The following is an 11950-nucleotide window of genomic DNA, read 5'->3' on the forward strand; positions in this document are numbered from 1 at the left end:
ATTTTGAGTTGTGAGTTGTGTGCTTTTTGTTCAGTTAGGTTTAGCCGGATGGTTGAAACACTTCCCACTTGCTACATGATGATTGCAAATCAAATGCATTTAACAGATTGAATGTGTGCTGTTGTGTACAAGTGAAACAATTATCTCACCTCTCTCTGTGCAATATGAATCAAAGGTACAGAAAAATGTCAACACAAACATGATACGTGTCCAATAAACTGCCTTTCATTACTAATTTGTCCTCTTTTCTGTCAGAAATGTATTCACACAAACACATTGCACCAAATTTTACATCTGCAGCGTCACAAAATATCAACAGAAACAATGAAGTCAACTACTACCTGGTTGGATACCATTACTTGGGAGATCCACAGGGCTTTGAGTGTGGGAGCCCTTTGAAAACGGACACTTCAAAGCTAAAAGCAAACCACATCAACACAAAATCTCACTTGATGACTAAAATGTCATGGTGCTCAGGGAAGCAAATTGCTTTGACATCATAGCTGTTGACTAGCATTTGAGCTCTGCTAATGTGCAACTTTGATGGACCTCTGAGGACACAGATACAGACACAGGGTGTCATGTGATAGTGTTGAACACAACAGAAGCAGGAAAGCACCGTACTTGAGTCACATAAAACTAACAACATGAGCAAGATATCTACATTGTAATGTAACTTTCTACTTTCCATACATCTGAAGCAGGATTTTTTGCGGCAGCTTACTGATTTGATTAGTTTCCTCTCTTTAGTATTGTTTCTGCTAAATCAAATCTAATTTAAAGACAAAAATGTGGAAATCGAGATATGATAGCTTCTTTCAAATCGCTGGCATGACAGAAAATAAAACGTGTATCTCTGTTTCACAGATTCACGGCGCCTCTTCTGGCCGCGAGCGGGAACAGCAGCTCGGCAAATGGAGTCGGCGGAAACGGCCCCTCAGAGGGTTCCTGCGCCACCCCTTCCTCTTGGTGCTGTCGTTCTTCTCCTCTTTGGGGTTCCGTCTCTTCTGGGAGTCGGTGGAGGCCGGGTCGGGGGCGGGGGCGGGGTCGGGGTCGGGGGCGGGGGCCGGATCGGGGGCGGGGTCGGGGTCGGGGGCCAGGTCCAGGGCCAGGTCGGAGGCCGGCGGGGAGGATGCCCCATCAGAGGGGATCTGGGCCTCGGACGGAGACAGCTCCTGGGTCAGGCTCTGGCTCTGGCTCTGGGTGGGAGAGGGCACGGCGTCGGAGGACGTCTGCTTGCGGTGCTTCCTCACCTGCTTCTCCAGGTGCTTCTGGATGGCTGTCCCCAGCACCGCCACCTCCACCACCGCGCCGTACACGTCCCACGTCATGCCCTTCTCGTCCCAGCTCACGTCCTGTAAGGGCTCTGGAGACCCTGCGCTGGGCTCCAACACCCGCGGCTCCGGAATGATCTCTGGGGAGGTGGGTTCTTCGTCCTCGCCGGCTACAAGAGCCTCAGGGATCGCCTCCGGGGCAGTTAAACCTTGAGGACTCATGGGGGCAGTTGCCACCGATCTCAGCTCGACCTTTTGGGTGTGCGGGAAGAAGAAGGCTGTGGAACCTCCCGATGGTGTCATGGGGCTCGTCGCCACTGAGTGACACATGACTTCCAGGCTCATCTGTGTCTGCACACTCCCAACCTTGCGCGTATCAGGGATGGCCACTGGGGCAGTTAAGTTCTGAGGGCTCATCGGGGCAGTTGCCACTGATCGCATCTCCACCCCAGTACTATGTGCCTCTGGGATGCCTACTGGGGCAGTTAAGTTCTGAGGGGTCATGGGGGCAGTTGCCACTGATCGCATCTCTACCCCAGCAGTATGTATCTCTGGGATGCCCACTGGGGCAGTTAAGTTCTGAGGGCTCATCGGGGCAGTTGCCACTGATCGCATCTCCACCCCAGTACTATGTGCCTCTGGAATGCCTACTGGGGCAGTTAAGTTCTGAGGGGTCATGGGGGCAGTTGCCACTGATCGCATCTCTACCCCAGCAGTATGTATCTCTGGGATGGCCACTGGGGCAGTTAAGTTCTGAGGGGTCATGGGGGCAGTTGCCACTGATCGCATCTCTACCCCAGCAGTATGTATCTCTGGGATGGCCACTGGGGCAGTTAAGTTCTGAGGGGTCATGGGGGCAGTTGCCACCGATCGCATCTCTACCCCTACAAGACATGCCTCTGGGATGGCCGCTGGGGCAGTTAAATTCTGGGGACTCATGGGGGCAGTTGCTACCGATTTGAACTCCTTTATCTCCATTGTGCTGGCAAGGCCCGCGCCTGCTGTGGCAGTGGAGTACGGGAAAAGGAAAGCGGCCGAGCCCTCTGGTGGTGTCATGGGACTGGTGGCCACTGAGTGGCTCGTCACCACCTCCAGACTAGACTGGCCCTGGACCGTCTTACTGGAGGACGCGCTGAACCTGCCACTGGAGAGATCGAGTGTCTTGGCTTTCTGGAGGCACTCTTTCGATTCGCTAGCGCAGGACTCGTTTGTGTTAGACATTTGCCCCATCTCTTTATGCTCGGTGGCGTTCCCAGTGACCACGGACTTAGATTGTGTGTGAACGGGCTTCTCGGTGCCCGGAGAGCCGCCATCCGCGCTCAGGTCACAGTTGAGTGGGCTGTTTGCTCCAGTGGACTGCTGAGACTCGGTACGGGCTTTCGGTAAACAACCTGAACCCCTGCTGTTAATGGGATCAGAGGACACTTGGCTACCGCTGTTCGCCTTTGCCTCTTCCCATTGGGCGTCAGACACACTGTCTCTGCCCGTTTCCAAGGAGTTAGGGCCAACTATTTGGGGCCTCTCCACTTCGCTTGTTGATGTGAGGCTCGCCACTACAATGCAGCCCTCCAAGGCTCCCCCACTGCCCTCTGTGTCCACTACATCTTGGCTCTCGGCTCTCAGCTCTTCCTCCCTGATGCTATTGGGTGACCTTGCCCTCTCAATCTCCCCACCTCGCTCAGCTTCTTCCTCCCCCACCTCCTCTTCCTCCTCCTTCTCCTCCTCCTGCAGCTCCCCTTGTTCGTCTTCCACGCAGTTGTCGTGGCTGGTCACCAGTATGGTAATCTCTTGACTGACATCTCGTCTTATTGGTGGACAGCTCTTTTCTCCCCCAACGCCACCGCTACCCTCCTCCCCCCGCTGGTCGCGCTGGCCCATCGTGACGCCACCCTCATCGTCGCCCTCGCCCTCCTCACCCAGCTGATCGTGTCGCTTGGCGCTGTTTACCGACACGTGTGACGGACGCATGTTGTCTGCCCCCGAAGCCGCCGCGTTAAGACAGGCTGGCACAGGATCAAGCTGGCAGGACTCAGCCTCGTGGAGGAGCTCAGAGCGTGACAGGTCAGCCTCCTCACAGGATGACAGGGAGGGGGAGGGGGAGGTGCTGTCCTCACCACTTGCCTTTGAGCTCCCTGAGGGGAACGCCGGCTGGTCAGTCGCCATGGTCGCTTCCGAGTCCTGAGTGCCCTGGGGAGTCTGACCGTCTCTGGTGGCAGCGGCGGCAGTGGCGTCGCTCTCGCTGCTGAGGTCAGGGCCGAAGTCGGAGTTGGAGTTGGGGTTGGCGAGCCACTGGCCGCGATCAGTCAAGATTGGGCTCTCCAGTAAGATGTCGTGGCAGTGGTGGTCCTCCGCCAGGGTCTTAAGGCTTCCCATGCTTATGCTATGCTGAGGCTTTCAGTTTTTCTGACCAGGAAGAGAAAAATTCACCTGTAAAAACAATTAACTATTTTACTATTAAAACGTTTTTCTAGATACAGCTACTGACATCTAACGCAAGAATAAAAAAAAGAAAACAGCATATTTTCGTTACATTTATAGGGAAAGGCATCTCAAACTGTGTGATTTGTTAAGCACTATAATGATGCACTGTTATTATGGAGCCACACAATTTGAAGACGGTCATTATTACTGTCACGACTGCTCTGAGATATACCAGTTGAGATGTGTGTTTATAGCCAACAGATAATAGCATCTGATTAAACAGCCAGTCGAAGGAGTGGCTGGTAGAAAAGGCAACATTTTACCCTAAACAGAGATGTAACACCTGCAACGCAATGCTGAACAACAAGTCACTCTCATCCACATGTTGCTCATTTCATTAAGGATACCTGTTGGAAATTGAATGTTCTAAAGAATATCTGCGTTCATTGAATTGAACATGGAATTTGAGAAGTTTGAACATTGTTGCAGAACAGAATCTTCATTTAGAATGTTCAAATCTCCCCTGCTGAAGGGTTAATTAAGGATGCTTGGCTGAATATGAATTATTTACACCAACACACTTTCCCAACTGTTGATACTTGCATTGCAGCCCTCGCAGTTCCACTGAGTTTTTGTTGAGGTCCTCTAATGAAACACAGAACCTTAAAGCCACATAAAACATAGATCTATCTCTCACAGACATCAGCTGCGTGCAAAGGAATTTCAACATGACTAACAGAACAAGCACACGTTTTCCAACACATCTGAGCAATCATTTCATCAGTAATCGAGCACAGATGGACTATTCCTCCAGGAAATCTGACCAACATACAGTACCTAAAATATTACATACCTTAACAGCTCAGAAGACCAGAAACACGATCCACATGTTCCATATTCTGCACCCTAAAGCATGCTTTTTTTCTCACATCGCCATCTCCATATCTCTCCCACCAAGCGTGTTTGAGAAAACAAGGATTAGTTTCCAGAAGAATCTTCCTGGATGGAGGTCCTTGGGCTTGCGATGTGACAGAGTACTGAAAGCTTCTGATTTTCTGTTGCCCTGGAAACCAGCCTCAGCCTGGCTCTAAGTGCATGTTGATGGGAAAAAAAATCTCCCTCCCTCTTTAATCATCAGCAAATTATGGTGATTAATATCATGCTTTCATGATACACGGCTTTTTCCCCCCTTCTGTGCAACTCATCACAAACAAAATGTACATTATTTGTGAGACACAAAGGGTATGGAGTGGCACCTTTGTGGAGGGGGAGCTACCATGAGGTGTGTGTGTGTGTGTGTGTGTGTATGTGTGTGTGTTGGGGGGGGGGGGGGGAGTCTAATGACGTAGTTTCAATAATTCATCAAGTTGCAGTACTTTCTTGAAAATGAGTAATCTGTGCCCTGTTACAATCAATAACCATTGCATATGTCATAACATGCTGTCAACACTATTTCTGCTTGTCACAATCATGGGCAATGTGGAGGTCTGAGAAAAAGTAAATGTGGATTTAACAAAAAATTATTGTCACATGTCCATCATTTTGTAGGTCCAATAAGGTACACCCACAAAGCTCAAAGGGGGGGGGGGGATGCACATGCCAAGAAACATATTATGATAACAAATAAATTCCAGATGGCTTTAAAAGCCAAATGACTCTATGTTATTTTGTATTTGATGAAGGGCCCCTTCAGATTAACCATTTTGGTTACTTATTTATCTTGTAAAATGTGCGCCAGGCATGTCCTGCCCCTGGGATTCCGCGTTCTATTGCTTCCCTTCCTACCATCCACTCTCAGGCTTTTACCAATCACATCTCCCACCGATAGCTGTTCCCTAGCAACCGCTCGGTCGCATAGATGGAGGCAGGTCTGCTACCGAAAGGCCTGGTAAACAGTTGTGACTGCTACGCCAAACAAGACTGGGGCTGTCTGCCACTGGCAGAGAGAACAGCATAACAGAGGAGGAGGTGGAGGAGGAGGAGGAGGTGGAGAGAAATGTGTGGGAGGATATATGAACGAGAGGTTGAAAAGCCATGGTTGGCTGGTGCAGACATGTACATTGCTGTCATAGAACATCCTTTCACATTTCTCCCCTTCACTGGTACATTTTGTGCCATTCCAACTGGAAGCTTTTCATATACTGCTCTCGAATTGATTTTTATTGCAACTGTGCTCATGATGTAATGCCAACACATGAGATAATAATGCATGTGCACTTTTGTCAATATGGCAATGAAGCCATCATGCTTTAACATGATCAAGTAAATCATTTTTGTGAGCTATGCTTGTCAGATGACATGTTTGGATATGTGTCATCCATTTTTAGTGGTGTTGCATTTGCCCCCAAGCTTCTCAGGGAACCAGAGCTGGCTGGTTTGGAAACAGCTCGGGAGGATGGTCCTCCCATCATGCACTGGTTGCTTTATTAGTACACAGTGTGAAGCCAGATCTGCTGTGAGTCTACCGGCAGAGCTACGGTACCATGGACATCCACATCCATATCTACATATATAATATATATACAGTACTGTGCAAAAGTGTTAGGCACTAGATTTGTTGTTTTAGCAATGTTAGATGACCATATATGTTTAATTCTCATTGTCTTTACTATAATTCAACCAGAAGATAGAGGGAATAAAAAACAAAATAAATGTGCATTTCTGGTTCAGGTTCTAGTCTTTTGCATCTATTCGATTGGTTGTTTTTGCAGTGTTATAATCACACAAGGGGGAAGCTGAAGCTGGTTGGTACTGGCACTGGTTCTGGCTCTGACACATTGGTATCAGAAGTGGGAAGGAGATGATGACACTCTGACAGATCAAAGATCTCATTGAAAAGCTACAACTGGAAGAGTTCACTGGGCACCTGAAGTGGAAAAAGCATGGCCAAAGATTTCTATTCAAAAAATCTTGATGAGCAAGCTGACACTGCATTACCACCTGGGAATACAATGAAGAGGGTCACCGGAGATGTACAGAACTTTTCAGGTGGCTCCTGCACTTTGCACCCTGCCAAAATGCCCTTGTCACTGTAGCGTTAGTTTTAGGGTGAGCCACGGTCAAATCAGCAGCTGGTCCCGAGACCCCCATTGTAGCTGTATCTACCAGCAGCTTCTGGCAGGCCAGGCATGCCCATCAGTGGCCTCCATTAAGCTCCATTAAGAGGTCCCCTTTGGGTAATTGGTCAATATAACTATGGGCGGATTATGAACTTTCGGGCCCCTGGGCCCAGATGTATTAAGGGCCCCCCACTTATCACATCAAACAATTGTTTAATATGTTTGATGTGATTTCCTGTATTCTGGTGCATTTTGGGGATGGCCAATACTAAATTCAATCAGATTCATAGCCTACATCCTGATTTGTTGATATTGAGGCAATGATTTCATGCAAAGGCTTGGGCTTCAGGGACCCCTGACCCCTTGGGGCCCTGGGCCTGGGCCCGGCGCAGTAATCCATCCCTGAATATAACACTGCTAAAACAAATTTAATGGCAGCTTGAGACTGAAATTGGACTGGTATCAGAACAAAAACTACATTTTATGTGTATTTAAATGGCCTCCCATGTACAGTACATATTTCTTGCTTTCTCTGGTCATATTCTACAACCCCAAAACAGAAAAAGTTAGGACATTGTGTAAAATGTGAATAAAAACAGAATGTAATAATCTGCAAATCTCTTAAACTCATAGTTGGTTGCAAAAAGGACACAGACAACATATCAAATGTTGACTATTTCATTTGATACCAGCAACATGTTTCAACATGATTGGGTATGAAAAAGAACATCCCAGAGAGGCAGGGTCTCTTAGAAGTAAAGATGTAGGGGTATTCATCACTCTGTGTAAACCTGTGTGCACAAATGATGAAACAATGTCACAAATTGGATGGCCGTGGACATGGTCTTTTGGACCTCAGATGGCACTGCACCAAAACCAGACCTGTTTCCACACCTGTCATTGTATGGGCTCAGGAAAACCTCTGATAACCATTGTCTATGTGCACAATTTGATGCTCAATTCAAAAACTGCAGCGGAAATTGTAACAGCCAAAATTGTATTAAGACATAATACAAAAAATACCATCACCAATACTTATCTGGACCTGAGCTTGTTTAAAATCGACTGAGGTAACATGAGAAAAAGTTCCTGTGGTTAGACCGATCAAAATGTACCATTCTTTTTGGAAATCATGGACTCATCTGGGCTAAAGAGGAGAGGGCCTATCCAAGTATCCAACCTATCCTGTTTTAGTGCTCAGTTCGAAACCCAACATCTATGACAGTGTGGAGAAGCATTAGTGCCTACAGCCTGGCCGTCTTGCACATCTGGCAAAGCACAATCAATTCTGAATGATGTATACAGGTTTTGAGCAACATGTACTGCCATCCAGGCAATGTCTTTTCCAGGGAAGACTTGAATATTTCAGGAAAACAATGTCAAAATGAATTCTGTACATTATCTACTTTTTCCCATCCAAAGAGCACCTCAAACAAACAAATTTGAGTCCAGGAAGCGCTCCTAGACAGACATTTTTTTAATTCTGTACATATTTAAATAATATTTCTCCATAGAGGAAGAGCCCAGGTGCTAAAATGGTCTATCTGCAGTCCAGATTTGTCAAATTAGGTGCATCATGGAATGAAAAACATGACTAAGAATACCCCATACTGTTGAGCAACTGAAATCCTATAATCGGGGAGTAATGGGACATTTCATTCTAAAAACTCTTCCTCTTAACCGGTTCCTAAACATTTACAGAATTTTGTTAAATGAAGAGGTGAAGCAGCACAGTAAACATTCCCTGCCCCAACTTTTTTTGAAACATGTTGCTGGCATCAAATTCAAAATGAACATATTTTCCATGAAATAGTCCAAGTTGTCATTTTCAACATTTGATGTCTATGTCCTTTTTTGCTGCTAAACATGGGTTTATGAGACTTATATTATCACATTCTGTTTTTATTTGCATTTTACACAACGTCCCAACTTTTTCTGATTTGGGGTTGTAATAAAGAAAGTGAGAAATACACAATATGGTCCTTATAGCATTGCTGAAACAAAACATGTAAAGTGCTTGAGACTTCTGCACAGTACTGTATCAGATGTGTAATACATGTATTATGAGAGAAGAATTCTCTGTCCATTTCATTTCATTGCCTTTTTTGTTTTTTTCAAAATGCCACATATTGGCTTGGAAGCTTATAAGGAGATATGTTGATCCCTGCAGAAGGCAAAAGCAGATATGCATTGGAGTGTGTCCTTTTTAATCCTCTTAGCCCAATAAAATAAAGGCTTTTTATATTATTCAAATCAGCCTTAGAGCCTGGGCTTGAATGCAATTTTTTGACATCATTTCCCCACTTATTTCCAGATTATTTGTTGATGTTTGCTTATGGTAAAGGGGAAAGGAGCTTCCACAGAACACAGAGGGCAGGTTTATCTTAATGAAAGAGCAATGATACAGGACTACATGGAAAGGAATGCTTTTATTGAACATTCGTTTTCCACTGACAAATCTCTCTGTGAGAACACCTACATGTACTGCCTTTATGAATGTCATAAAAAAATGCTCTAAATACTATAAAGGACAAAGGTTAAGCTCTTGGTATCATGAAGAGATGAGTTTTGACTGGTATACTGTGTGCCAATCGACCAGTGTGTTATATCTCTCCTCTCTGTTGACATGAGAAGAGAAGCACACTCGAGTTCCTCTTCAATTACCATACAGTTTATCAATGACTGAGAAACAAAAGAAAATTTACACAGTGGGCTCTACATTTTCTTTTTTTTGGAATCGCTCAATGTGAATCATCAAATCATCACAACATGGTGTGTGTGTGCGTGTGTGTGTGTGTGTGTGTGTGTGTGTGTGTGTGTGCGGGTGTGTGTGTGTATGTGTGTCTGTGTGTGTGCCAGAGAGACAGTTCATTTGGTCCCCAGTTTCTGCCCAAACCCCTTGATGGTGTCAGAGGCTTTGTCGGCGGCACTGCCGATGGTGACCTGTGTTTGCCGGGAGACCTCCTCAGCAGCTGTGGAGGGGGAGAGATCGGGAGTGGGAGTGGCCAAAGCAGCTCAGTACGTAATAGAAAGTCATAAGAATCATTTCTCTGGAACAATGTAATGAGACATACTATCTGACAACAGACCTAATTAGATAAAGGGGTATAAAAACTCCTCCGTATCTACAGAGATCCTTACTGCCAAAACGATCTCAGCTCAGAGTTTATATTACAGAGTATTATAATACAACTGAACGTCAGTGGACCTGGCTGGTTGCTATACCCTCCTGTTAAGTAGACTCATTTTATATTACACTAAATAAGTATGTTTACATACTGATTATTTGAATGTAAAGAACATTATACAATATATATATATAACAAATCTGTGTTATAGGTGTATCAGTGTAGCATTTCTGAGCGGCAGTGATCGGTGTAAGTAGTGCTGTGTGCCATACCTGTGGTGGTGGTTTCTTTGGAAGACTCTGCCACCTGGTGAACAGCATCTTGAGCTGCCTGCACTGCAATCACACGAGGAGACACAGCATGGCTGACACAGACATACACACAGACAGACTGGAGCAGGGCTTTTATTAACTCTGCTGCTGATGAATTTGTAATCATTTTGAAAATCTCTCACATGCACATGCAGTATATGTTTGACATCCAGACAGAGTATGTCACACGTACAAGACATATGACAGTTTAAACAGCTTCTGTTCTGTGATTTTCATGATAGCCTCAGATAGGACAGATTTTTTTTCATTAACAAAACAGACACCTACACTGGCACTTGAATTTATCCTGTGTATTGGCAGTGTTATCTTTTTTTGTTGCAACAAAAAAAGATCTCAGCACAATGCATGCCTCTTGGGAATGTAAACAACCCTAGAGTTCAGTGCGTAACAACATGATTATAGAACCCATGGATGAAATCACTGTGGTGTTTACTGTGTTCTACTGTGCTCATTGGGAAGGTTAAGGTGCAGGAACAGAACTGCCCTACCTGCGGTGTCTGTGACCCCCTTGGCCGCCGACTGACTGGCCCCTTTGAGCCCCTCAAACGACTTCTTGATGGAGGCCATTCTCCTGAGCTCACCCTCGGTCTCTCCCGTCTCCGGAAAAAAAACACACAAACCTCCTCGATGTCTCTCAAGTCGTTATTGTTGTCTCTCTCTTTCTTGCCCACAAACGAATAAAGCGTGTGAGTGGGCGTGGGTCGGTTTAATACCCCACCGGCCTCTGGTCAGCGCCCGGCCGCTCGTGCACGCGCACCCACCACATTCCAGCCCGATTACACACACAAAACCCCCAGTAAAAAGGGGGCTAGATTAGGCTGGCATCCCAGCTATGGAGGGCGAGGGCCCGGGCTGGGCAGCTCCGAGACGAGGTTCTGGCTCGGGTTCTGCAAGCATCTGCAGTTTGGAGAGCATCCCTTTCATTCAGGATCGAGCGCTCAGACATCCTGAGTGAGGGGCGGGTGGAGGGTGGTGGGGGCCTGTGAAAGAGAGTTGACTGTGAGGGGAAAGCTGTTAGGCTCCTGTCCTTCCCAATCAGACAGTTTATTCAGCTAGAAGCAGAAGACAGCCGGACAGAAGGGCAGCATCAGAGGGGACTAAAGTCGTGGGTGGGTGAAGGATGGCCAAAAGGACGACCACGTCTTTTTTTTTTATATCTTCTTTATTTACAGAGGATTCGCATGTCTTGCTTGACACAGAAATCTTGATACCGACATTTCCAGCTTTGTAAAGCACATACTGACATCCACTGAGAGCTTGAGACACATTTAGACTTGACTTGTTAAATTGTCATTTCACCAACACACCTCACATACACACACACACACACGCAACGCACGCACAAACATGTACAAGTTGCCCAAGTCCGACAGATACCTCACTGAAATGATATCACAAGCAACTATAAAGGTACAATGTATAAAACTCTTACTTGAAAAACAGTAAAATCAACAAATTGCTTCAATAGTAAATGAAAAAAGAGAATACACAAACAGGCATTGTAGCATACTGTTGCTTTTGTATACATTTACCCGAAGAATTTTTCTCTCCCAATATCTGTATTGGAAGATCCGAAACATCTATCACACAAATATAGAAATACAGAGACACAAGTACAAAGATTCACAAATGGGCCTCGGGTCTCATTTCTTTGGGAGGGAGTCAAGGGAATGAGACAGAGTCACCCATGTTGATAATAAAACTACACCCAACACGTTACAGAAATACCATGACAT

At 46.0% G+C, this 11950-nt stretch overlaps 1 protein-coding gene across 1 annotated transcript; it reads right to left on the reverse strand.

The window, feature by feature from the left end:
* Positions 1 to 9566: 9566 nt before the first annotated feature.
* On the reverse strand, positions 9567 to 10796 carry adirf (adipogenesis regulatory factor). Its single transcript, XM_076292849.1, has 3 exons — positions 10703 to 10796; positions 10155 to 10217; positions 9567 to 9726 (listed from the first exon to the last, which is right to left on the reverse strand). The coding sequence occupies exons 1-3, from the start codon at positions 10779 to 10781 to the stop codon at positions 9623 to 9625; spliced, it is 246 nt and encodes an 81-aa protein (XP_076148964.1). The 5' UTR covers positions 10782 to 10796; the 3' UTR covers positions 9567 to 9622.
* Positions 10797 to 11950: the final 1154 nt, after the last annotated feature.

The sequence above is a fragment of the Alosa pseudoharengus genome, unplaced genomic scaffold, assembly GCF_046254945.1.
Source record: "Alosa pseudoharengus isolate Yale_2024_CS ecotype anadromous, Long Island Sound unplaced genomic scaffold, YU_APseudo_1.1 YU_APseudo_1.1_scf_19, whole genome shotgun sequence".
Taxonomy (NCBI): Eukaryota; Metazoa; Chordata; class Actinopteri; order Clupeiformes; family Clupeidae; genus Alosa; species Alosa pseudoharengus.